This window comes from Chanodichthys erythropterus, chromosome 23 (assembly GCF_024489055.1).
Source record: "Chanodichthys erythropterus isolate Z2021 chromosome 23, ASM2448905v1, whole genome shotgun sequence".
Classification (NCBI taxonomy): Eukaryota; Metazoa; Chordata; class Actinopteri; order Cypriniformes; family Xenocyprididae; genus Chanodichthys; species Chanodichthys erythropterus.
The window spans coordinates 19,641,314-19,668,461 of record NC_090243.1 but is presented as its reverse complement, the minus strand read 5'-3'; the positions used below and the strand labels follow the sequence as shown (position 1 = coordinate 19,668,461).

The 27,148-nt window shown below is 39.1% G+C and overlaps 4 gene segments (V, D, J or C); all 4 read left to right on the top strand.

Annotated features, from left to right (window-relative positions):
- Positions 1-1,101: 1,101 nt before the first annotated feature.
- LOC137013506 (Ig kappa chain V region 3547-like) lies at positions 1,102-18,959 on the top strand. The segment is given in 2 exon segments: positions 1,102-1,160; positions 18,615-18,959. Coding segments are annotated over 2 exon segments (387 nt in total).
- On the top strand, positions 3,989-5,120 carry LOC137013999 (Ig kappa chain V region 3547-like). The segment is given in 2 exon segments: positions 3,989-4,429; positions 4,519-5,120. Coding segments are annotated over 2 exon segments (387 nt in total).
- Positions 18,960-22,560: 3,601 nt separating the features above from the next.
- On the top strand, positions 22,561-23,054 carry LOC137013509 (immunoglobulin kappa variable 4-1-like). The segment is given in 2 exon segments: positions 22,561-22,609; positions 22,699-23,054. Coding segments are annotated over 2 exon segments (387 nt in total).
- A 2,958-nt stretch (positions 23,055-26,012) lies between these two features.
- LOC137013721 (Ig kappa chain V region K29-213-like) lies at positions 26,013-26,497 on the top strand. The segment is given in 2 exon segments: positions 26,013-26,076; positions 26,166-26,497. Coding segments are annotated over 2 exon segments (381 nt in total).
- The last annotated feature ends 651 nt before the right edge of the window (positions 26,498-27,148 follow it).

Here is a 27,148-nt window from a genome sequence, read left to right as displayed (position 1 = left end):
GATGAACAGCGTCATGTTGACCGTTGTGTCGATGTGTCCGGAGCGGTCGAATGGGCCTCTATGACACCACCTTATGTTTAACATCATTTTTAAATTCAGTGTGTGTCTTCCAGTATGATCCGCTTACACTTATTTTTAGATGTATAAAACAGCTCATTGTGCTGCTTGATATTGAAAACTGACATATTATTTTAATGTATTGTCTTCATTATAAACACACTGGTCTGTAGTGTGAATAGTTTCACTGTTTACTGCACTTTATTATTCTTCTCGTTATTTCACTAATAAATCTGAAATCTTGTTCATTCACAGAAAACAGTCTATATCTGCACTGAAAAATAAGAAGGATACATATCTAAGCCTCTGGAATAATTACTTTATTTGTTTATGTATGCATGCATTCATATTTATGCAATTATTCATGCATAACTCTATTAATTAAAAATATAAATGCATCATTTATGGACTTAACAACACATGTATTTATTTAAGCATGTATTTTGTGTTTTATTTAACTTACTGACACCAAGTTTTAACTGATGAGCAAGATAAGAATTTATTTTACACTTTTAACTGAATTTATGTTTCAGATGTAAACTAATGAATATAACAAACCTCGTCTCTCTGTTAGTCAAACTCAACTGTCTCAAAGTTTGATGATCCTGTGACACCAGAAACACTCAAAATAACTATAAATGTGTTTGTCATGCATGTGTACCTAAAAAAAAATACATTTATATATTCTTTTATCTGTGAGATTTATAATTTGTCCGTATGTTCTCGTTTCATCATGTATCTGCAGGTGTTTTCATGCTCCATTGAGTGAAGTTTATTTATCAAATGAAGGTGGCTTTAAAATAATAAATGTAATCGTGAGAGTCAAAATAAAGACAATTATTTCTAAACATCCAGTTTTCTGCAGCAGTGTTTGATGAGGGAAATTTAATTTCTTCACATTTCTGCTCTGCTGTCAGTGTCTGAGACACATTTGAGAGGAAACGCTTTGAATTTGTGTCCCACCCCTGTGATTGGAGCTCAATATCAGAGCGTCTGTCAGTCCGACTGTAAATCCAACATCACTGTCCTTCAGTTTCACTCATTCCCAGTAAAGATGAGGACACACGCTCTGATCATCTGCTCTCTGCTGCTGCTGCTCAACGGTGACACTCACTTTACTGCATTTACTACATTTACTACAGTACATGAACTTGTTCTGGTAAAGATCATTAATGTCTTCTGCTGATTTTCTTCTTGTTGTGTGTTTCAGAGTGTAGAGGACAGATCACCGTCACTCAGAGTTCCTCAATGACAGCAGCTCAACCAGGACAAACTGTGAACATCAACTGTAAAACCAGCACAGATGTGCGCAATGGAGATAATTTATACTGGTACTTACAGAAACCTGGAGAAGCTCCTAAACTCCTGATTTATTGGGCCAACCGCCGTCAGTCAGGAACTCCATCTAGATTCAGTGGCAGTGGATCTAACAGTGATTTCACTCTGACCATCAGTGGAGTCCAGACTGAAGATGCTGGACATTATTACTGTCAGAGTTTACACTATCCAAACAGTAAATATGTGTTCACACAGTGATAAAGAGTCGTACAAAAACCTCCGTCAGTCAGAGTCACAGTGACTGAACTGATACTGCAGCTGCTCACACACTTTCACACACTTTCACACACTTTCACACACAGAGGACAAACACAGGAACTACACATGTGCTCAAAACTGACTTATGACTGAAATCAGCGCTATTAGACTGTGATCTGTCCTGTGACAGACGGGTTTGACTCAAATATGCTCAGAATCAGAGAAAACAGAGTGTGTAAATTGATATGTAGATTCATATGTTGTTTTGTTTTTGTACATTAAACTACACTAAAGTCATGGTGTATCAGTAACATGCAGATGTTTTTCAAGCAGCTCCTTCATCTAAAGCTGTTTCTAAATGTATTACTCATAACTCATTTCTCATGAGCAGAAGTGAAAGTGTTCCAGTTGAGAGCGTTGAACCAATCAAAGAGTGAAACTGTGAGTTTGAGGTGAAAATCACATTTGCATTGGCAGGTTTAGTGATTGTGATCCTCTCAGAATAGAGCAGCTCCGTCTCCAGTGACCATGTTCAAACCCCAAGAGCTTCATTTGACATTTCCTGCTAAATGCAGCTGTTCTCAACTATTACAATCAATCAAAAGCAGCTGAAACTTTAGTGCAGGACTTTGAATGAACGACACACTGATCAATGATGCAGTCCGACACAAATGTAACGCGTTCAGAAGCTTTATTGAATGAACAGCAATGGCAGCACATTGAAAGACTGCTTCAGTATTGAGCTGTAAATCACGTGACTGCTGCGAATCCTGCCGGACGCTCAGATACGGCTCGTCTGGACCGGAGAAACATCAGCACTGGGAGCTCTTGAGGAACGAGGCCTCGTGATCAGCTCCGTCATGTCTTACTCTGCAGACGAAGCGATCCGCGCCTTCCCAGCGTGCTTTGCTGAGGCTCAGGACGCTGCTGCGGCTGTAGCGTCCGTCCCGCTCGCTCTCTGCGCTGGTCTGAACCCCCTCGGTGACCTCTGACCCGTCCAGCGTCCAGCTCACCGTCGCCCCCTGTGGAGAGTAAGAGCTGAGCAGGCAGAGCAGTGCGGCTGAGTCTCCAGAGATCTGCAGAGAAGAGGGCGGCAGCAGAGACACGGAGGGCTTCACTGCGGGACCAGCTGCACAAACACACACAAACAACACCAACGTCTTTAGATCATCAATTAGTCAGATGTCACACACAGTAATGGAGGAAAAATCACAATCATTTCATCTTTACAGAAATTCCACATCACTGCTTTCTTTCATAAACCACATAGTAATGATCCTGCATTTAAATTTCAATATTCTCAGTTCAAATAAAATATTCACTGCTACTAAATATATGAAGTATAAGATATATGAATAAATATAAATCAGTTCTCTGAAGCAGACATGATATACAGCAAATATTACAGTCATTTCATCTTTTCTGAATAAGGTTCAGTTTAATCTCAAACTCATTTTAAAAACATTGTCCAGAAACTGATGATTTATATGAAGAAAACAAATTTAAATGATCATTTCATTATTAACTTAAGACACTCACAATCATAATTATCAGCAAATGTAAGATAAAATTATGATTTTTTTCAAATCTTTCTCTTTGTCTGATGATGACGCCTACATCAGACGACTTTTGTTTCATGCATTACAAAATTTCTGAATTATTAAATTTACCAAAAATTATGGACACAATTATGTATTTTAAGAAATAATTGAAAATGTCAGAAAATATTGCAATCAATATATTAAAAAACAAACAATGTTAGTTATTATAATATCTGAAAATACACATGTAAAAAGAAATAAATATATAAAAGCGACATAAAATATGCCTTGCAGTGAGAAAAGATAAATATCATGAAATATCACTGAATATAAACATGTATTTGTGAAACAGCAGACAAATTTAAAGAAACTATGAAACAATTAAATTTACTATGAAATATTGCAGTTAATTTTTTTTTCAAACTCTTTTATAATTTTTAAAACCTTGTTGCAAAATGCTTGTTTGAATAATCTAAAAACAAAACAATTAAATATGAACATTTTTAGAGAATTTTAGAGACTTACTGATGGTCAGTTCAGTTCCTCCACCGAAAGTGTACCACAGTGCTTCATTCTAGTGAAAGCGTCGTACAAAAACCTCCGTCACACTCAAATGAACACAAACTCCAGCAGAGAAAGAGACGAACGACACTCACACACACTGATATGAGACTCAACAGCAGCTCTTCTCAACATCAACATGATTGAGCTGAAAACACACACTAAATATTCATCTTTAAAAGAAATACTTGTTATTGCATGAAGGAGGAAATTTTTTAATCAGTAAAAAACTACATTTATCACATTTACAAACACATGTGATTTAAACTCCACTAATTCTATTAAACTGCTTCATAATGAAATCTTCAGCCAGATTGAGATGGTCATTCTCTATTGGATGACCTTTGACCTGTTCTACAGTATCATGATGATATCAAATCTGCAGCACAGGTATTAAATGCTCTCAGCATCAAAGTCTGAATGAAACTGATCATTAAAACAGTGTTTAGAGGGAGAAGATCCACCCAAAATAACATGAAGTAAATCAGGAGTGTCTGTTTCTGAAAATGATCAATAGAAATTTATTAGCAAAGATACTAAATGACAAAACAGTGTTTCTGCTGTCTTCAGGTAAATGATCTGGAGTGTGTTTGCATATTGATCAGATGCTTCAGTGCTCTGAGAGTGTTTATAGTGCTGTGAGTTTAACACTTCATCACTGACACACACAACAATCTTCATCAACATGACCTTCATCATCATCTTCATCTGGACTCTCACAGCGTTTGCTCAAGGTTTGTGGAGCACAAGTTTGATATCAATTCATTTCTTCAAGTATATTGTCAAAGTTTTGAGTTGATTTTCTTCTTGTTGTGTGTTTCAGAGTGTAGAGGACAGATCACCGTCACTCAGATTCCCTCAATGACAGCAGCTCAACCAGGACAAACTGTGAACATCAACTGTAGAACCAGCAGTAATGTGTACAAGGATAGTTGGGGGGACGAATATTTAGCCTGGTACTTACAGAAACCTGGAGAAGCTCCTAATCTCCTGATTTATGAAGCAAAAAAACTCCAGTCAGGAACTCCATCTAGATTCAGTGGCAGTGGATCTAACAGTGATTTCACTCTGACCATCAGTGGAGTCCAGACTGAAGATGCTGGACATTATTACTGTCAGAGTGCACACTATATCAACAGTAAATATGTGTTCACACAGTGATAAAGAGTCGTACAAAAACCTCCGTCAGTCAGAGTCACAGTGACTGAACTGATACTGCAGCTGCTCACACACTTTCACACACTTTCACACACACTCAACAACAGACACTAAATCATAAAGAGATTCTCTCAGAAAGGTTTCTTTAGATCACTGTAAACTGAACACAATCACAAACTTCAGCAAATGTAGTTGTAAACAGAAGCATGTATGTTCATTCATCTTCAGCTGTCAATCATAACACAAGAGCAGCATATATAAACAGCAGCTTACGTCACTCCAGTGAGAATATTCTTCCTGCGTCCCTCCATCACTCCATCTCCACCTTTATGTCCATTTTAATTCATTTCAGAAGTCCTGATGTTCATAGTCGAGTCTTGTGACAGAAACAGATCCTCCATCATGGACACGACAGATGTGTTTACCTGCAGCATTAGTGCTGGTGATTTACAGACTCTTTCTGCAAGTTACATCGTTACGCCAGTAGATGGAGACAAGAGACTGACTTTATGAATGAATCAATGAATCATTAATCAACTGATTTGTTCAAAACACTGAATCATTCAGGAAAGAAACAAGCATATTTGATGGCTCTGTCCCAATGAAGAGGCTGCATGTTCGTTCTGAAGATCAACCAATGAAATGATCCTTCACAGCCGCACTGAAATGTTATTGGTTCACGCTATAGTCAGTCTCTGAAGGCAGGAAATCAACTCCTTTATTTCCCTTATTAATTTAATTATTGCTACAATCCTCTGACATCATATCATTTTATTTTCTTTCATATATATATGGCTCAGAATATCAAGTCAAACAGTGAAACTGAGTGGAGTTAAACTCATTTGCATCACATTTGTGATTGTGTTCCTCTGAGAATTGAGCAGATCTCGTTTCATCATGTATCTGCAGGTGTTTTCATGCTCCATACAGTGAAGTTTATTTATAAAATATGAGCTAAAGCCCTGATCCAATGAAAGAGCTGAAACAAAAATGACCCAAAAAAGGACATAATGTTACAATTATGTTTTATTGACTGAATTGTAATAAAGTCAAGACTGAAAAAGCACACATATAGTCAGCAGATCTACTCTGAACACTGCTGTCTCCTCACAGTGTCTCCAGTGGACGCAGACTGGCCGCTCCGTGTGGCCTCACAGCTCACCGAGACGCTCTTCATCCACTCCTCCTCAGAGAGAGTCAGGCTGCTGCTCCAGCTGTACAGACCGTCCTTCTCCAGGAGCCCAGCGCTGCTCTCCTGAGACCTGCTGCTCCCGTCCACCTTCAGCTCAGGCTCCAGTCTGACGGGAAGCCCTTGTTGGCCACACACACCAGTGTCGCTGTGTTCAGAGAGGAGATCTCTGCGCTGGAGGACGGCAGGACGCTCACTTTAGGAGGAGTGACGCCTGAGAGAAGCACAGAGAAATCAGTTACCAGTGGCTTTCCATTAGGATTCAAGAGAAAACTAGGAGAAATTCTCCAACAGTGAGAGAAACAACATGAAGAAAACAGTCAAAGAAAATCCCATCATTATTCCTTTAACACATTAATGCTCACAAACTCCTACACATGAAAAGAGAAAATGTTCAGAATTCATTTCACATTCTGGTAAATATGCTGATTCATTATTAAAGCTGCAGTCTGTAAGTTTGCCTCTTTGTCTCCATCTCTGTTTGAAACCTGCAATTGCAGTTATTTGTGGAATGATCTTCCTCACATGGGTTGTGCGTCGGCACGGCTCCTCAGCGCGGACGAATCTAATGTTTTGAGGTGTTTGTGTGGCTGTCAGTCACCGCACCAGTGTGGATCTTCACTTACTTCAAAATAAGAAGTTTCACCGGAAAATGTCATCTGAACAAGTATGTAACATGTCTGCCACTTTTGTTCTGAACGAAAAGTTTTACAATAAATCGCACTACCAACCTTCTTTATGAATACAGACGTGACGTAATGACGCAAACTCCAATTTCCCACAGAAACTGACCCGAACCTCAAATCACAAAACATTATTACAATCTTACCGTTGTGAATCGAGCTAATGTAAGAATAGTTCCCTTTCGAAGGGAACTTCTACTCTGCGTTCGATGACGCAATGGGGGAACGTCCACGTGGCCCAGTGTTTCGAAACCTCACTACCAAAAACTCCAATCCTATTGGCCAGCGACAGTCATATGGCGCGACCCGGAAGTATAAAGGCGCGCCTATGGAAGCAGTCAGTATTCATCTTCTTTTTGGGACTGTTGTATCGACCTTCTGCTGTGTATTCTTTATTAAGAATTCCTTCCAATCCAAGATAATGTCTGAGAAAGGTAAGAACTTTAGGAAGTGTGCTGATCCGTGTCCGAGATTCTTGACACCGGAATACATGCACACCCTATGTGTTCATATGCCTTACAAATGTTCAAGAGAGTGTGTGTATCTGTGTCCCCGTGTTTGACACTTGATATACACATTTTTCCGGGCATTTTTTTCTGTCTGGAGAGGAGCGCGCATAGACAGTGTTTGAGGGCACTGTCTGTGTTGTTTACTGTGATCGTCACCCTGTGGACGCTCCGTTCTTGTTTGACACTCTTCTCAAGGGAAGGGGTGTCTACATCTGTGCCTGGTGGTTCTGGCCGGGTTATGCCGAGGCAAAACCGTGTCTACAATCATAGGGCTCGCAGATGAGCTCGTTGGGAGTTGTGAGGGAATTGTATTCTCTCTCTATCAACTTCCTCGGGGTTGGCAGGAACGAGTGAATGACGCTGACGTTAGTTTTTGACGTCATCGCGTCTGATAAGCGCTCCTCTGGCTTGTGCATGCGAGCCGCTGTGTGTTTGGGACGCACCTCTCGGCGGGCTGCAGCTGCCGTGAGAGCGCGTTAAGAAAGGGGCCGCGCGTGCGGACGGCTCGACAAGCGGTTCCTTTCTGTCCATATATGCGGTGGCTTCCATGACTTTCCATTCCTTTCTGAACTCCGCGTCTGAGTTCGGGGGGCATGGAAAATCCCCTAGTCATTTCAGATTTAGATCTTAATCCAGACAGATGGGAAGAGGAAGAAGTGAGAGTGAGATGGGTGATCGATTGTAAACAACGCTGCGTTTGTTATCGATTCCCCAGCTTCAAAAATAGGGCGATTTTTATCTACCCTCTCTCCCTTTTCTTCCACCTTCCTGTATATATGTATATTTATATGCATGTGTATATATATATATATATATATATGTGTGTATATATATATATATGTATAAATATATCATGCTCAGATGCTGCTTATGATCAGACTAATAGCTGAGCCCATAGTTTTTATTGGCCCACTGTTTTGTTTGATAGTAAGAGGATCTTTTAGGCTTAAAAGAACAGTAGATTCCACCCTTTCATGAGAGAAGGAGCGTTAGGAGTCTTTGGTCATTAAGCCGCAGGGAGTGGTCCTTGTTTTCCTGTATAGTTTTCTGAGCATGTAGTAAAAAATTAAGGGGTTTTTCTGGGCAAAACTGAAGTTGTTAGGTGGCTAACATATGTTGTGCTGGCCACAAAATGGCCGCCTCTTAGCCACCTGCTTAGTAGCGTCTCATCTGCTGTTTCTAGAGTAGTTTGAGTTGGCACTCGTCACTTCAGTTTATACAATGTCAGCGGCTTTGATCGGCCGCCTGACATTTTTGTGCTTGGGTATGCTGCTTTCCTCTCTTTTTATAGGAATTGAAAGCGATATTTAAAACAGGCTTTGTTTGCTGTTTTTCTTTGCCCACAAGCTTAGCGGCTAGGCTAGAGCTAGGAGGGTTATTTGCGAATAACTTTATTTATATTATCCTCATTGGATACATATTCCTAGTTTTGGCCTCCTCCCGAGGGAGTTGTTAGGCCGCGTGCCCACTATCCCCTATTTATGTAGGCGCATGGGTTGAGTTGACAGCTAGGTTGTAAAACTATTGTGGTACTTCCTGTTCTGTTATCTCAGGTGGATTAGGCCCTTATCTTGTTGAGGCAGATAAGTTATGCAGGTTTTTGCTAGGCCCCACGTTCTAGAACGCTATGTCAATAAGGAAAATGTTTTCTCTTCTAGGCCACTTGTTGTATACTACAATCAAGTTGAGTGGATATTACTATCATTTACTTTTTGTCCTCTATGGCTTAGCACAGATCTGAGATCATTTTATGCTCACATTACTTGCACAGCCACAGGTTGTGCCACGTGTTTGTTTGAAGCGTAGGCCCTATTGGCCTCCTTTAGACCATGTTGGCTGTGTTGGTTCCCTTTAGCCAATTGTACTTCATTGCCTATTGGAATGTGTATTAGCGGTAGCTCAGGATTATCTCCCCATAGGTTTTGGGCTTAGGCTGTTTTCCTGTAGCTTGGTTCCCTATTAGATCACGAGCTGTTGCCACATGTCTCTTAGTGTTCCAATTGGGCTGCTGCCTCTTGTCTCTGATTTGGTAGGCTCAGAGGAGCTTCCTTCTCAGTTCACTTGCTGGCACAGTCTGGTATACCTTACAGTTGCTGTAAGCCACCTGTTACTAAGATCGTTGGCCCTCCTTAGGCCTTCCTTTTTAGTTGACTGGGTGGCTGGTTGATAGTAGGCCCTAGGGGCCTCTTTCTTGGCTGACCTGCTGTGCGGGGTGCTTAGAATCTGACCACTTCAGGAGCACGCTTGACCTGAGCGAACAGGCCACTTCAGGCCCGTTTGCGTCAGGAAGCAGCGTTTGTGTATCTCTTCTGAGGAAGTTTTGATGCACTGCTCTTTGGTGGTCCAGATTTGGCAGCCACGTGCTGTCTGCGAGCTGTTGCCACATGCGGCGTGAATGGGTAGGCCCTCTTCAGCCTCCTTTCTTGTCCCCGTGATGGCACGGTGTGTGTTTCTAGTGTTACAATCGGGCTGCTGACTCTTGTTTCTGATTTGGTCGGCTCAGAGGAGCTTCCTTTATCAGTTTACTTATTGGCACAGTCTGGTATACAATACAGTTGCTGTAAAGCCACCTGTTACTGAGATCGTTGGCCCTCCTGAGGCCTTCCTTTTTTAGTTGACTGGTTGGCTCAGTTTGCAACCACTTTAAGAGCACGCCTGACCTGAGCGAACAGGCCACTTCAGGCCTGTTTTGCATCAGGAAGCGGCGTCTGTGTATCTCTTCTGAGGAAGTCTTATACACTGCTCTTTGGTGGTCTAGATGTGGCAGCCACTTGCTGATGCCAGATGTATACTAAGGTAGGCCTCCTTCTCGGCCTCTGGTGTAGCATTTGGAGTTCAGCTAGAGCACTCTTCTTGCTGTAGGATGGTGTGGGGTTTGAGTACTCTGAGTGGTTAGCCCCTCAGTAGACTGTAGTGAACCTTACTGAGGTTTGGTTTTTCTTACTACATCTGTCTCACTGAGCCTATGAGAGATGCTAGTTGAGCTCCAGCCACCTAGATGTCTAAGGTGGATCTTTTTATGCTTAGCATTCCTGTAGAACTGTATGGGCGTTGTCTCAGCCATTCTAATTGGCATGCACTCCCCTAAGCATGGAGGCGTGGGTATATCGTTCCCCATTGTGCCATCCAACGCAGAGTAGAAGTACCCTTCGAAAGGGAATGTCTCAGGTTACGTATGTAACCATAGTTCCCTGAGAACAGGGAACAAGACTCTGCGTTTCCTTACCATACTTGGGGCTGCCTGTGGAACAGTCCCTCAAAGAAGATGAATACTGACTGCTTCCATAGGCGCGCCTTTATACTTCCGGGTGGTGCCATATGACTGTCGCTGGCCAATAGGATTGGAGTTTTTGGTAGTGAGGTTTCGAAACACCGGATATTAAAGAGATATTAAAGACTCATATTTTATTTGAAAAGACACATGACCATTGCTGTACCATCTACTACACGATTCAAAGTGTTTCTGGATTGAAGTTTCTGAGCTGTAAAAGATCCCAATAACAATTCAAGCTACAAGTTAATCCTATTATGCTAGAGGATGTTCATGTGCATTAAAGCTGTCTAAAGACCAAGAGTTTGTCTTACATTGGCCATATAACCTGTTACGGCCAGGACTACAGTATCTGTTTGTTACTTTGGGTGGTGCAATTGCATATAGTGCTATAATATATAGTGTTTAACCGTTTAAATACACACTGGAGCCCCATCGAATAAATTCATCACTGCATTAACTCATTATTATTCACCTCGTCCGTTCCTGTTCATCAGTGGTGTGTCTGTCTGTTCACACCGCCCTCTAGTGGCACAGTGATGTAGTGCAAGATAACTTGAAATTTTATGCTACATTTTTAAAGTTCACAGTATATTGATGATTTCATGATACATATTTGATGTTGTGATTGACAGGATGAGATGAACGAGCTCCTCCTGAACCTTCATTTAGAGCCTCATTTAAATACAGAATGAGTTCATTTGCATATTGATCAGATGCTTCAGTGCTCTGAGAGTGTTTATAGTGCTGTGAGTTTAACACTTCATCACTGACACACACAACAATCTTCATCAACATGACCTTCATCATCATCTGGACGCTCTTATACTGCTTTATACTACAAGGTGCAGTTTATTTTTTATATAAATCAATTAAAATATAGAATTTATCAGTGCTTAAATATATTGCTATTAATATATACTTCATTGATTCATAGATTATTTGTTTTTCAGGCTGTAGAGCTCAGATCACAGCAACTCAGACTCCTGCAGTGAAAACTGCCACACCAGGAGAAAATGTTGAGATTAGCTGTAAATTCAGTAGTGATGATACAGCCTGCAACCCACCCTGTATAGCCTGGTACTTACAGAAACCTGGAGAAGCTCCTAAACTCCTGATTTATAAAACAAGCACCCGCCAGTCAGGAACTCCATCTAGATTCAGTGGCAGCAATAGATCTAGCAAAGATTTTAGTCTGACCATCAGTGGAGTCCAGACTGAAGATGCTGGACATTATTACTGTCTGAGTAGCCACCGTGGTCCAGTGTTCACACAGTGATAAAGAGTCGTACAAAAACCTCCGTCAGTCAGAGTCACAGTGACTGAACTGATACTGCAGCTGCTCACACACTTTCACACACTTTCACACACTACTGACACACAGAGGACAAACACAGGAACTACACATGTGCTCAAAACTGACTTATGTGTGCACAGTCCAGCACAAATAAATAAAATAAAAATGTGATAAGTTTTTTCTTTTATCTTGCTCAGTGACAAGTTGAGAAAGGAAATGATTGTAGTAGGAACTAAACCTGTAATGAGGTTATTTAAATCGATACACTACCCGGCCAACATGTATATGTGTTCCCCACATGGTCTAAGCTTGGGCTACATGGGTACCAAGTGGGGATGGTCCTGAAATGGGCATCTTATCTGGAGCCCACTTGAGTCAACTGTTTTTGGTCAACCCAAATGGGGCCCAGAGAAATCTGTCCATCGGCTACACAAGGGCCCTGTGTATGTTAGTCTATAGGGCACATGATGGGTCCATAGTGGCCCATTTAGATGTTTAATATATGGGCTCACTTGGGTCTCAAATGGCTGCTAATAATGGGACCACACAAAAACCTTATGGGACCACATGGGTGATCACACTGGAGCCACAAATGGCCCTATATTATGTTCTTTATCATACATTTGTAAATTAGGCACCATTTATTAATTTCAAAATTCACTGTCAAACCACTCAAGCTCTGCTATAATGTTTTTATTTACCTGTACCTGACCAAGCACCAACAAAAAAAGTTAATTTGCAGGTTCCACTTTTATATATAAAGATTAAAGAATGAAAAGACATAGAAAATGCAACTTACAGTATATGGTAGAAAGAAAGAAAGAAAGAAAGAAAGCCATGAGTTGTTTCTAAGAGCAGTTTTCATGTTCTCAGCGTGGGTTTCCTCAAGGTCCTCTGGATTCCCCCACAGTCCAAAGACATTCAGGTTAGGAGGACTGGATATGAGAGTGAGTGTCAAGAGGAGCTTCCAGTGTGAAACCTGTACAGGCCGAATCAAATGTGAGTGTGCAGAAGTGGACCTTAGATGAGCGTTTTTTGGTCAGTTACAGGTTTATAAAAACATCCTAACAGAGTTTGAGTGGTTCGAAAGTGAATTTTGCATATAGTTGCTCATTATTTGACCCATGTGAATCTTTAAGGAAATTAATAAACAGGGCCCAATTTTCACTCAATGAGGACCTACGAAAAACCATATTAGGGCCATTTATTGGTCTAGTGTGATCACCCATGTGTAGCCCAACTTGACCCTGTTATTATCAGAACCCCTTTGGGCCAAATATGGGAACATAAACCTGTCAGTCCTGAAGCGTTTGCATAGAGAGAGTGTTTTACATGAGCGACACACGCTTCAGTGCTCTGCATGTGTTTATAACTCTGTCAAACATCAAACATGATCAACAACTGTTTTTCACTAGAACTGAACCTACAACCAACAAAAATGACTTTCAGCACCATATTGATCTGGACGCTGGCAGTATTATGTCGAGGTTTGTGTCAGTAAAGATTACAGACATTATTTACTTGTTATTTTTATGTGTTGTGAAGATATATGGTTGTAAAAGTGTTTGTGATTTCTAATCTTTCTCTCTTGTCAGAATCTGTTGGCTGGGTGACAGTGACTCAAACTCCCTCAGAGCTGCTCTCTCAAACTGGACAATCAGTCACTGTGACCTGTAAATTTAACAGTAATCCAGCCACTCTTAGCTGGTACTTACAGAAACCTGGAGAAGCTCCTAAACTCCTGATTTATGAAACAGGCACCCTCCAGTCAGGAACTCCATCTAGATTCAGTGGCAGTGAATCTAACAGAGATTTCACTCTGACCATCAGTGGAGTCCAGACTGAAGATGCTGGACATTATTACTGTCAGAGTTTCTACTACAACTACATCAACAGTGAATATGTGTTCACACAGTGATAAAGAGTCGTACAAAAACCTCCGTCAGTCAGAGTCACAGTGACTGAACTGATACTGCAGCTGCTCACACACTTTCACACACACAGATCTAAGTCTAGTCAACAGACCAAATACATCTGAAACCAGACAAAATGGACCTGATGGACGTATTTCTGTTTATGATAATAATTTATCTTTGGCCACATTATGATTTCCACATTTGGCATATGACAAAGATTGGGTACGTCAACATGTTCAGAGATTCAGACTATAGGAAATAGAAATATTTAATTAACTTCATTCAAATAAACAAAATGACTGAACATAATTTGTTCATGTTCAGTAAAATGCCTATAACACACATCAGGAAAACAGATTGAGAAAGTGAACAATCTAATCAAATAATCTGGAAATAATTAAATCCACTATCTCTTTTATGGCTTAATTAAAAAATATCACAGATGAGGTTGTGTGAAAATAACAACGTCACATACTATCTTTACATAGATTACTTTTAGATTTATATTTCATATTATTCAGTAGGTTCTCCTCATCTTTTGATCAATGAATTTCCATGATTTTTCTGGTCATCTGTCATTTGTTTTATATTAACATACTTTTATCTTCTCTGTTCCCGATTATTGGTTTTTGCTGCCCCCTGTTGGTCATTGGTCCCATGTGCACCATGTATTCACAATGCTCGCATTCAAACAAAAATGAAGACATTTTTCAAAATGATGCAGTAGAAATGAAAATCATACAGGTTTGGATCATGCATATGAGGGAGAGTAACAGATTTTTAGGTTAAATATATCTTCAAGACGCTGAGAAGAAGCTCTTCTCTGTTCGAAATCGCTCTTGACTATTGTTTCATGTGACGTCACTGTATTCTATCGCCGCCATATTTGTGTCCGGTCACAGCTGCGCGCCCTGTTAAAGTCTATGGTGACAGCAGCTACAACTACCAGAGGAAGGCCAACAAAACGCTCTCAGAAGGTTCACAACAAGTTTATAATATATCTTGGATATGTGGTGCTGTTAACCGTTTCAACAGTCGTCAGAACTACAAATTTATTTGATCCCAAAGTAGTTAGATCGGCTGAATTATTGACTTCATTAAGAAGGGACCACACCACTGGCAGCCAAACAGCAACGCACAACATTAATAACTGCTGGGACTGTCATTTACATAACATTATAACGAGAACAATATTGTAATAAAATGTGAATTCTCTGTGTTGTTGTGGTAAGAGCGCGTCGACTGAGATAAACATTGATTACATAACTTGTTCAAATGTGCATTCGCGTCATTTTGTACAGATAAAACTTTAATTTTATGAAGTATAAATATCTGATTATTCTCATAAAGGATGTGTTTCGTTGAGGTAAATAACCCACAGAGCTGATGATCTATAGGTTCAGCGCGAGCGCTCAAAAAGTAAGACAAAACATTATTGGGACTGTCTTCTTCTTATACATGATATTATAATCGTATTTATTTGTAAAATGACGTTGTGAATTATTTGGGCTTATTTGCTGTGTTTCGGAGTTTCAATGACGTTACTTCAAGTTCATCTGTGCGTGATTTTATGCAAATACTAGTTGTAATATTATTTTTATTTTGTGTTAATATCTGGATTATTTTATATAGGATGTGTTCCGTTGAGTTAATTAACTTTCAGTTTATGGGGTTTTTTTATTCTCTTCAGCTTCAGCGTGCGCAGCTCAAACAGCAATGATTAAGTCATTAAAATGTTTAACGTTACTACACAGTAATATTAAAACTTTAATATTTCTTTTAGAAAATGAATGCATTATTTTTAATAACTAGCTCTTATATTGTTCTAGTATTATTTTCATCAACACATAGTGTGATTAATAATAAGGATCATGAACAATAACAGATTTTTTTTCTCAAATCATCTCATTTTGATAACAGTATTATTTGAGCTGCGCGCGCTGAATGAACACCTAAACTGAAGCGCTTTGCTAGAAGGTTAATTAACTCAACGGGACACATCCTATATAGGGTAATTCATAGATATTTATACAAGATACATAAAATTACAACTTATATTTGCACAAAATCATGCACGCATGTACTTGAACTAAGTAATGTAGTCAGCTGGTGTCGTGAATTTGTTCATCCTGTAACAACACGCCGAAACACAGCAACTAGAATTCACAATATTTTCAAATAAATCAAATAAATTTGTAGTTCTGACGACTGTTGAAACGGCTAACAGCACCACATATCCCAGATATATTGTAAACTTGTTGTGAACCTTCTGAGAGCGTTTTGTTGGCCTTCCTCTAGTAGTTGTAGCTGCTGTCACCATAGACTTAAACAGAGCGCGCAGCTGTGACCGGTCACAAATATGGCGGCGGGCATAGCGGAAGTGACGTCTTTGAAACTATAGAGGGTATGCACGTGACGTCACCGTCGATCGTTACGACTGTGGTCACGCCCACTGAGTGGCAAAAAGACTGCGAGGGGCTCGCAAACCAGACGCGAAGCTCAGCGCCCCGACACGTCTTAAATTCGAACGCATTGTTTTCTGGGCGCCGAATGTCGCCGCCGGTGTGCGTACACTCATAGAAAACAATGCGTTCGAATTTTAAAGACGTATGGTGGCGCTGTGCGGCGCTGAGCTTCACGTCAGGTGTGCGAGCCCCAAGCAGCAGCATTGGTTTTCAGCGTGAATGTCGCGAAAAACACACAAAACACATCCAAACCGAGAAAGAGCTTTGTGATTGACTGTACAAATAGCTTTGACACAAACCCTGAGGTATATATTTAAAAACTGCAGAAAGCAACAGGGAAAAAAGCAAATGGATCACTGCAATTCACAGAAACAGCTCGACTCCAGGCAGAGAAACATGGATTTGCAGTTATCATTTTGTGTCAAATTGTTGGATTTTAAGGTAAAATCATACCGTATATATTGCATTGTTATATATTATGTTGACAACTCATCAATTAAATATTTTCCATCTTATATTCTTCTGCATAATTTGGTGTTTTTCAATAAACAACACTGACAAAAACTATAAAACTAGGGCTGGACAATATGACGATATAGCATTGATATAAGTGATTATGCAGATTTAAACCTACCTTGTAGTTATATAAAATAGTCACAGGCAGATTTGCTTCATGTGTCTCCCCGCCGTCGAAATCAGGCATAAATGTCAGGAAACATGACTCCAGGCTACATGTCAATATCCATGGATTAGGTTTATTTGACAAGTTGTAAGGAACACATTCAATTCCAACTTTTAGTGTAATTCGTTAGTTTTACTGGCGTTTTCGCAGTTTCCTCTATTAAATCCAGTCAAGCAGCAGGTTCTTTTGCCACTCAGTCCAGCTGAGGGAGCGCGCTTTCGGCGGGAAAGTGATGTCGATGCATACCCTACATTGCACAAGTCCTGAAAAGTGAAGCCAAAGTGTCTCGATCGCCCCCAGGTGGCTGGATGCAGTATAGATCATAAACCCCACCCTCTCCATGTAATCAAATGAGACGTGAGACAAACTAAACAATGAAATTACACCTCAAATACATTTTTTTCAAAGATGGTTTCTGTCATTTTATATAGCATAATGGGTTGTTCTGCAGTAAAGGAGGACAAAACAGGACAAACAAAAACAGTGAAAATACTGCAGACCTCAAAACAAGCAGCCATCTTGATACCAACTCTCTGCAGGATCACTTCTGCATTTTGTCTCAGCTCAGTAACATCTGGCACAGCGTCAGAAGCCATTTTCACTAGTGGTTAATTGTGGATACATCACAGAAGAATATGATATTTTACACTCACTGTTTAAAGGGGTCATGACATGAGAAATTATTCTTGGTCTTTTGCCATATAAGAGGTCTTTGTATCATTATTACATCCTGCAAGTTCCATAACTTAAAACGTCCTCATCGTCAATAAAAATCATTTATATAATCAAGCTGTAAAAAAGCTTCGTTTGGAACAGAGGTGCGTGTGACGTCACATGGGCACAATCATTTGCATATGACTTTTACATCATCACATCATTGGCCCCGCCCACTGGTGTTCAGCCGATCAGCAGCGAGTGGATCTAAAGTAGGCCGAGATGTTTACGATAAGATTGTGATAATAACAAGATTGAGATGTCACACAGATGTTGTGCTGTTCCTGTCTGTGGAAAAACATCATCTTTACATAAGCTGCCGAAGAATCCTGATGTCAGAGAAAAATGAATTCAGTTTATTTTAACGAACGTCCTAGAGTCACATTAGCATACATTTTACCAGCGACTGTTGTGATTGATGGTAAAAATCAGCCTAAGAAGGACCAAACCAGTTCCTCAACACCAAAACAAAGAGACTTTCATGTGGAATCAAAGAAATCTCATGGAAAATACTAATAAACTAAGAGGCGTTAAGTGTGTTGACGTCCACACAAGAGAAAATACATCATTCACCTCTCTGTGTTTAAAGTCACTGAGAAAACAAAATGGACAATTATTGTTTTTTCTGGAATGTTGCAGTATTTATTATAAATGATTTATCAATGCACATCATTATTTTTTAATATTCAGCTAAGTTTTTAAAGTTCACACTTATATTTGATGTTGTGATTGACAGGATGAGATGAACGAGCTCCTCCTGAACCTTCATTTAGAGCCTCATTTAAATACAGAATGAGTTCATTTGCATATTGATCAGATGCTTCAGTGCTCTGAGAGTGTTTATAGTGCTGTGAGTTTAACACTTCATCACTGACACACACAACAATCTTCATCAACATGACCTTCATCATCATCTTCATCTGGACTCTCACAGCGTTTGCTCAAGGTTTGTGGAGCACAAGTTTGATATCAATTCATTTCTTCAAGTATATTGTCAAAGTTTTGAGTTGATTTTCTTCTTGTTGTGTGTTTCAGAGTGTAGAGGACAGATCACCGTCACTCAGAGTCCCTCAATGACAGCAGCTCAACCAGGACAAACTGTGAACATCAACTGTAAAACCAGCACAGATGTGCGCAGATGGAGTGATGGGAATGAAGCTTTAGCCTGGTACTTACAGAAACCTGGAGAAGCTCCTAAACTCCTGATTTATTTGGTAAAAAAACTCTACACAGGAACTCCATCTAGATTCAGTGGCAGTGGATCTAACAGTGATTTCACTCTGACCATCAGTGGAGTCCAGACTGAAGATGCTGGACATTATTACTGTCAGAGTTATCACTACATCAACAGTAAAGCAGTGTTCACACAGTGATAAAGAGTCGTACAAAAACCTCCGTCAGTCAGAGTCACAGTGACTGAACTGATACTGCAGCTGCTCACACACTTTCACACACTTTCACACACACTCAACAGTGCAGAAACACAAATATGATCTTAATATCAGTTTTGTTAAGATTCATCAGTATTGCTTAAGATAATTATGAATTTTATCAATTTTTATCAATTTTATCATAATTTTTTAGATCATTTAAGGTTTATTTATCCTCATTTCCACTCACGCAATATTTTAATTTGAGTGAAAATCAGAGTGAAAATGGCCATTTATTTCTAAATTATGACAATTATTTGATGTAAAAATCATATTAACATTATAAGTGCACCTCAGGAAACATTATAAATAATAATAAATCAGTTGGTGAAGCGACTCAGACGCCTGCAGTGAAATCTGTTCATCTAGGAAACACATTCACCATGTCCTGTAAAAGCAGTCCTGACGTCTATCAGAGTTGGGATCATCAACCTCTATCCTGGTTCAGTGATAAAGAGTCAAAAACCTCCGTCAGTCAGAGTCACAGTGATTTGTGCTAGAAACACTGAATAAGTTCATTCACAAATATGAGGGCTGCAGCAGATGAGAAGATTTGAAGTCAATAACATCATTTTAGAGCTTCAGACGACTGAGAATATCGAGCACAGGTGAGATTATCAGAGATCCAAACACTGAAGGGTTCATCCTAGACCATTTGTCTATTTAACCCCAAATTTATCTGTGTATCATCTAGATACCCTGAAGACATCAAACAAGTGATCAACAGAATTTGGATTCATCAGATTGTTGAGAAGATATAGTTTTATAAGTGTATTGAGCCATGGCTAAATGAACTATCTTCTAAACGCTTTGACTAATTAAAATCCTTTTGATAACTTTTGTCATTAGTGTCTATAGATGACATGCAAAATTTCGTGTGAATCAGTCAAGTGGTTTAGGAGATCGAAAAAAAAGTTTTTAGCAACTCAAAATGGCTGACGGACTACAACATGTTGTACTAATGTTGTCCACTAGAGGGAACCACAGGAGAAGAAATCTATTTTTCTATCAGTTTCCATCAGTTTGAATGTTTGAATCCAAGATTCACAGAATTTCATACACATGGACAACAAGACTTTCTGAGTAAACATGCCGAGTTTTTAGGAACTTTTTTTAAATCAGTCATTTATATGAATGGGATTCAGAGATGAAGGTCATAATACTAATGCTGTCCACCAGAGGGAGCCACAGGACAACAAATCCTTTCAGATCTCTTTATGAAAGTCTGTAAATGGTTCAATAGATTGATTTGTAGTATAAAAATGCATATAGGCCTAAATTCATTATAGTTTCATAAAGTTTAATAAAGCCCAATATAATTAGTTTTTGCAAAAAAACTGTAATCTCCAAAATACCTACAGATCATTCATTTTTATATTAATATTAATTTTATAATATACTATTGAAAACATATTTGTTGTTGCCAGACGTGACTGAATGTATTGCCATCCAATTAAAGGAAAGAGACAATATTATCTGTCTATTTTAATATAGTACATAGAATAATACTTCCATAAAGAGATACTTAAAGACTCATATTTTATTTGGAAAGTGTTTCTGGATTGAAGTTTCTGAACTGTAAAAGATCCCAATAACAATTCAAGCTACAAGTTAATCCTATTATGCTAGAGGATGTTCATGTGCATTAAAGCTGTCTAAAGACCAAGAGTTTGTCTTACATTGGCCATATAACCTGTTACGGCCAGGACTACAGTACCTGTTTGTCACTTTGGGTGGCGCAATTGCATATAGTGCTATAATATATAGTGTTTAACCGTTTAAATACACACTGGAGCCCCATCGAATAAATTCAACACTGCATTAACTCATTATTATTCACCTCGACCGTTCCTGTTCATCAGTGTGTCTGTCTGTTCACACCGCCCTCTAGTGGCACAGTGATGTAGTGCAAGATAACATGAATAAAACTGTTGAAGGGTTTCTGTCATCAGTACAGCTGTGATCACCTGCGGTCTCGTACCTGCAGCCAGGGGCGATTCTAGGATTTTGATTTTAGGGGGGCTCAGCCCCCAATAAGGGTATGATTAAAAAAATATTATTTGACTGACTGTTGCTCATTTGCAGACCTACTCCCGCACCACAAGAAAAAATGTCGTATATCCATCTACAATGAAATATAAATTATTTTAGTTTTTTAGCTTTTTAGCCTTTATAATCAACAATACGGTTGGATATTCATAAAGTCACCCCATGAAAATTGATGTCATTTTAAGTATTTTAACTAACCAGCTAATATTCATTAAGAATATAGACAAACCATGTATTAATGTAATTGTCTATTGGCAATATGATTACTGTTCTATATTTATTTCTATTTATTAAAAATAACAACATGAATTATCAATTTGCCACTTCTATAAATCAAGTACAAATCTAGTATAAATAGTATAAATCAAGAAAATCAAAAATCCCTTTACTCTACGTTTTGTCTAATTTATGTATCATGACACTCCTCCTGATTCATTACTTAATACAAAACTATATTTAATAATACAAAACAAAATAACTCCACATTCTCTCTCTGGGCCATCTAGTGCTTTCAGACAATGATGTGTGTCATTTCTGTGCATGGCTGCATAATGCAATGTCAAAATACATTATAATATGTCTGTAATTGTAAAAAGTAAATTAAAATAAATCATGATCGTTTTCTGAATCTAAAGTATGTTTTCATGGGTGTTAATCACTTCATTTTTGTAGGAATAAAAAACAACTATCACACAAGGGCTGAAGGTGAACGCAGCGAAACGTATTGGTATTGGATGAGAAACCGAGCCGTCCCGTGTGCTCCCAATGCTCCAGTAACATTACATTATGTAAACTGCAATGCATTTATGACAAAGAACTGCACCGATGCAGATGTAATATCATAGCATTAGCAATCTATCAATAAATGCACGCACACACGACACACACCTTGTGCTCTTTGATGTTCGCTCTGCTCGGCGCCCCTGCAGATTGAAAAATGCGCTAAATCCAAGCAGACTCAGATAAGGGGAGGAGCCGAAACTTGACGCAGCTTGCCGCCGTTTCAAATGAGTTTTTTTTAAAGGGGACTGAAGCGATCAAAAGTTTATTAATCAAATATTTTTTTAGGGGGGCTGGGCAGAAGTTTAGGGGGGCTGAAGCCCCCCTAAAAAGGGCCTAGTGACGCCCCTGCCTGCAGCCGAATTACAGTCGAGCTGATGATCACTAAAGCACTTTTGCTCATGTGATTTTGCTTAGATGATGATAAGTTTCATCTACATTTCATTTTCACTGTTTTTTAACATGTGGTTTGAATTGTTCTAAATTTTATGCTACATTTTTAAAGTTCACAGTATATTGATGATTACATGATTCATATTTGATGTTGTGATTGACAGGATGAGATGAACGAGCTCCTGAGTCCTGAACCTTCATTTAGAGCCTCATTTAAATACAGAATGAGTTCATTTGCATATTGATCAGATGCTTCAGTGCTCTGAGAGTGTTTATAGTGCTGTGAGTTTAACACTTCATCACTGACACACACAACAATCTTCATCAACATGACCTTCATCATCATCTTCATCTGGACTCTCACAGCGTTTGCTCAAGGTTTGTGGAGCACAAGTTTGATATCAATTCATTTCTTCAAGTATATTGTCAAAATTTTGAGTTGATTTTCTTCTTGTTGTGTGTTTCAGAGTGTAGAGGACAGATCACCGTCACTCAGAGTCCCTCAATGACAGCAGCTCAACCAGGACAAACTGTGAACATCAACTGTAAAACCAGCACAGATGTGTATTATTATAGTTCTAATGGACATTATTTAGCCTGGTACTTACAGAAACCTGGAGAAACTCCTAAACTCCTGATGTATTATACAAACAAACTCCAGTCAGGAACTCCATCTAGATTCAGTGGCAGTGGATCTAACAGTGATTTCACTCTGACCATCAGTGGAGTCCAGACTGAAGATGCTGGACATTATTACTGTCAGAGTGTACACTATCCAAACAGTAAATGGGTGTTCACACAGTGATAAAGAGTCGTACAAAAACCTCCGTCAGTCAGAGTCACAGTGACTGAACTGATACTGCAGCTGCTCACACACTTTCACACACTTTCACACACTACTGACACACAGAGGACAAACACAGGAACTACACATGTGCTCAAAACTGACTTATGACTGAAATCAGCTCTATTAGACTGTGATCTGTCCTGTGACAGACGGGTTTGACTCAAATATGCTCAGAAATGTTTGTAAAATGATATGAAAACAAACAAACAATAATGTCATCATATGTTGTTTTGTTTTTGTACATTAAACTTCACAGTAAAGTAATTATGTATCACCAGCAACATAAAGATGTTCTTGAGCAGTTTTTCAAGTAGCTGCTTCATCTCAAGCTAATAATGAATTTATTATTTGTGATATATGACCTTAATGTTTCTGTGCACCAGAGGGCGCTCTAGTTCACTGCTTTGTTTGTTGTGTTGAAGTAACAAAAGAAGACTGAGTTCCCAGTAAACAAAAGTGAATTAACACGGCACTCGTTTCAGCGTAATGTTCATGTTATATAAAAGGATAAATATATAACATATTGGCGAACTCTGAATACTGGCTACTGAATGCAGCAGGTCTGATGAATGTAGTTCTGGAACAACAACCCAATGAAATTGCAGTTTATTGGTCATATGGATGCCTTTGATGAGTAAACTGAACACAGAGCTACCTACATAGAAAGGTTTGAACAGTTTGTTTCTGCAAATGACATTGCAAATGAGAAACGAGTTGCGGTGTTGATGAGTGTAATGGGTTCATCTACATAAGGACTGCTGCGAAGCTTAATTGCTCCAGATAAGTCGGGTGTGAAGTCATACGAAGACATTATAACTGTTTTGAAAGAACATTTCTCTCAGAAACTGATCATGATTGCAGAAAGATTTAGGTGTCATAACTGCAGTCAGCCGCAGCCGATCGAGCCAGTTGTTAAAGGTGCCCTAGAACTTTTTTTAAATGATGTAATATAAGTCTAAGGTGTCCCCTGAATGTGTCTGTGAAGTTTCAGCTCAAAATACCCCATAGATTTTTTTAAATTAATTTTTCTAACTGCCTATTTTGGGGCATAATTAGAAATGAGCCGATTCAGGGTGTGTGGCCCTTTAAATCTGGTGCTCCCCCTCCCCAAGAGCTCGCGCTTGCCTTAAACAACATAAAAAAAAGTTCAGCTAATATAACCCTCAAAATGGATCTTTACAAAGTGTTCGTCATGCAGCATGTCTAATCGCGTAAGTACAGTGTTTATTTTGATGTTTACATTTGATTCTGAATGAGTTTGAGGCTATGCTCCGTGGCTAACGGCTAATGCTACACTGTTGGAGAGATTTATAAAGAATGAAGTTGTGTTTATGCATTATACAGACTGCAAGTGTTTAATAATGAAAATAGCGACGGCTCTTGTCTCCGTGAATACAGTAAGAAACGATGGTAACTTTAACCACATTTAACAGTACATTAGCAACATGCTAATGAAACATTTAGAAAGAGAATTTACAAATATCACTAAAAATATCATGATATCATGGATCATGTCAGTTATTATCGCTCCATCTGCCATTTTTCGCTATTGTTCTTGCTTGCTTACCTAGTCTGTTGATTCATTGACACATCCAGACGTTCTGCCCTTGTCTAATGCCTTTCATCCAGACATTAATACTGGCTGCCCTTGTGTAATGCATCAATCATGGGCTGGCATATGCAAATATTGGGGGCGTACACCCCGACTGTTACGTAACAGTGTTATGTTGAGATTCGCCTGTTTTTCGGAGGTCTTTTAAACAAATGAGATTTATATAAGAAGGAGGAAACAATGGAGTTTGAGACTCACTGTATGTCATTTCCATGTACTGAACTCTTGTTATTTGACTATGCCAAGATAAATTCAATTTTTGAATCTAGGGCACCTTTAAAGGAATGGAGATGTGAGGATTTGTGGAGATTTGAAGGTAACAGTGAATCCAGGCTTTTGTGTTGAACGTTACCCGATTCCACGAATAGAGGATTTATTCACATCATTGGCAGAGGGTCAACGCTTCACCAAACTGAACCTCTCCAATGCAGACTTACAAGTGCCCTTGACAGAAGATTCACACAAATGCCTCACTATCTCCACGGGGACAGGGGCTCTTCTGTTAAAATCGATTACCACTTGGTATTGCTTCAGCTCCTGAAATGGATCCCATTTTACATGGATCAGATTTTACAAGGCCTTCCCAATGTTCATTGCTATCTAGTGACATCTCAAGAATGTAGACGCAGTCGTCAGTCGTCTGGATGAGTTTGGGCTGTGTGTTCAACACGAGAAATGTGAATTCTTTAAAGATTTGCTGCAGTATTTGGAGCACATCATTCATGCTCAGGGTCTTCATAAGATACCAGAAAAGATCAGGACAATCATGGATGTGTCTGCACCGAATAACGTCAGTCAACTTTGTTCATTTCTGGGACTTTTAAACTATTACAGTCGCATCAGTGTTAGCAAGAAATTACTCAAGAAAGTACGTAATTTATACCAGTATCTGTACGGGCGAAAGTTTACACTGCTTACAGACCATGCACCGTCTGCTGACAACAATCTTCAGTCCAACAAAAGATATTCAAATACAGAGAAAGACAAATACATCATTCACCTCTCTGTGTTTAAAGTCACCATGAAATCAAAACTGACAATTCGTGTTTTGTTTTTTTTATGGAATTTTGCAGTATTTATTATAAATGATTTTTTAATGCACATCATTATTTGTTAATATTCAGCTAATATTCAGTTTTTAAAGTTCACACTTATATTTGATGTTGTGATTGACAGGATGAGATGAACGAGCTCCTCCTGAACCTTCATTTAGAGCCTCATTTAAATACAGAATGAGTTCATTTGCATATTGATCAGATGCTTCAGTGCTCTGAGAGTGTTTATAGTGCTGTGAGTTTAACACTTCATCACTGACACACACAACAATCTTCATCAACATGACCTTCATCATCATCTTCATCTGGACTCTCACAGCGTTTGCTCAAGGTTTGTGGAGCACAAGTTTGATATCAATTCATTTCTTCAAGTATATTGTCAAAGTTTTGAGTTGATTTTCTTCTTGTTGTGTGTTTCAGAGTGTAGAGGACAGATCACCGTCACTCAGAGTCCCTCAATGACAGCAGCTCAACCAGGACAAACTGTGAACATTAACTGTAGAACCAGCAGTAGAGTGTATAATGGTAATTGTTTAGCCTGGTACTTACAGAAACCTGGAGAAGCTCCTAAACTCCTGATTTATGGAGCAAGCAGCCTCCAGTCAGGAACTCCATCTAGATTCAGAGGCAGTGGATCTAACAGTGATTTCACTCTGACCATCAGTGGAGTCCAGACTGAAGATGCTGGACATTATTACTGTCAGAGTTTCTACTACAACTACTTCAACAGTAAAAATGTGTTCACACAGTGATAAAGAGTCGTACAAAAACCTCTGTCAGTCAGAGTCACAGTGACTGAACTGATACTGCAGCTGCTCAAAGGAGGATCTGAAACAACATCGTCACACAAACATCAGAAATAAAATCATCTAAATTAATCTTTTTTATAAATTATTGAGGTCAGAATTCAAAGCATTAGCTGAGAGAAACAGACAAAGTCCATCAGTGTCACTGTTAAATTTCCTCATATTCATACCCTCTTTAGACTAAAAATGTTGTGGAAAATGTATATCTGCCTTGAGATTTTGTGCTCTTATAGATCAGTGACATGATTGAGATCTACATGTGAGTCGTCCACCATATTGGATCAGTCAGATCTGGTCCATGAACACTGGAGAGCAAGTGAACTCCTGACTGCATCTGCAACCTCTGTAATAAAGTTTCATGAGAACTAGTTAAATAGTAAAATCACTGTGGGGCATCGATTATAAAACACAAAGTTCCATTAGTTGCTTTTATTTGAGATATGGATCAACATGTGGATCAAGGTGTGGTTATTATACAAAAGAACAACAATACTGACATAAATCACAAGTATAAAAACATCAAACACTCATAAATAGTTGCAGAAACCTCAAGCAGCAAAACAATCAAATCAACTTCCACTTGATGAACACACACAG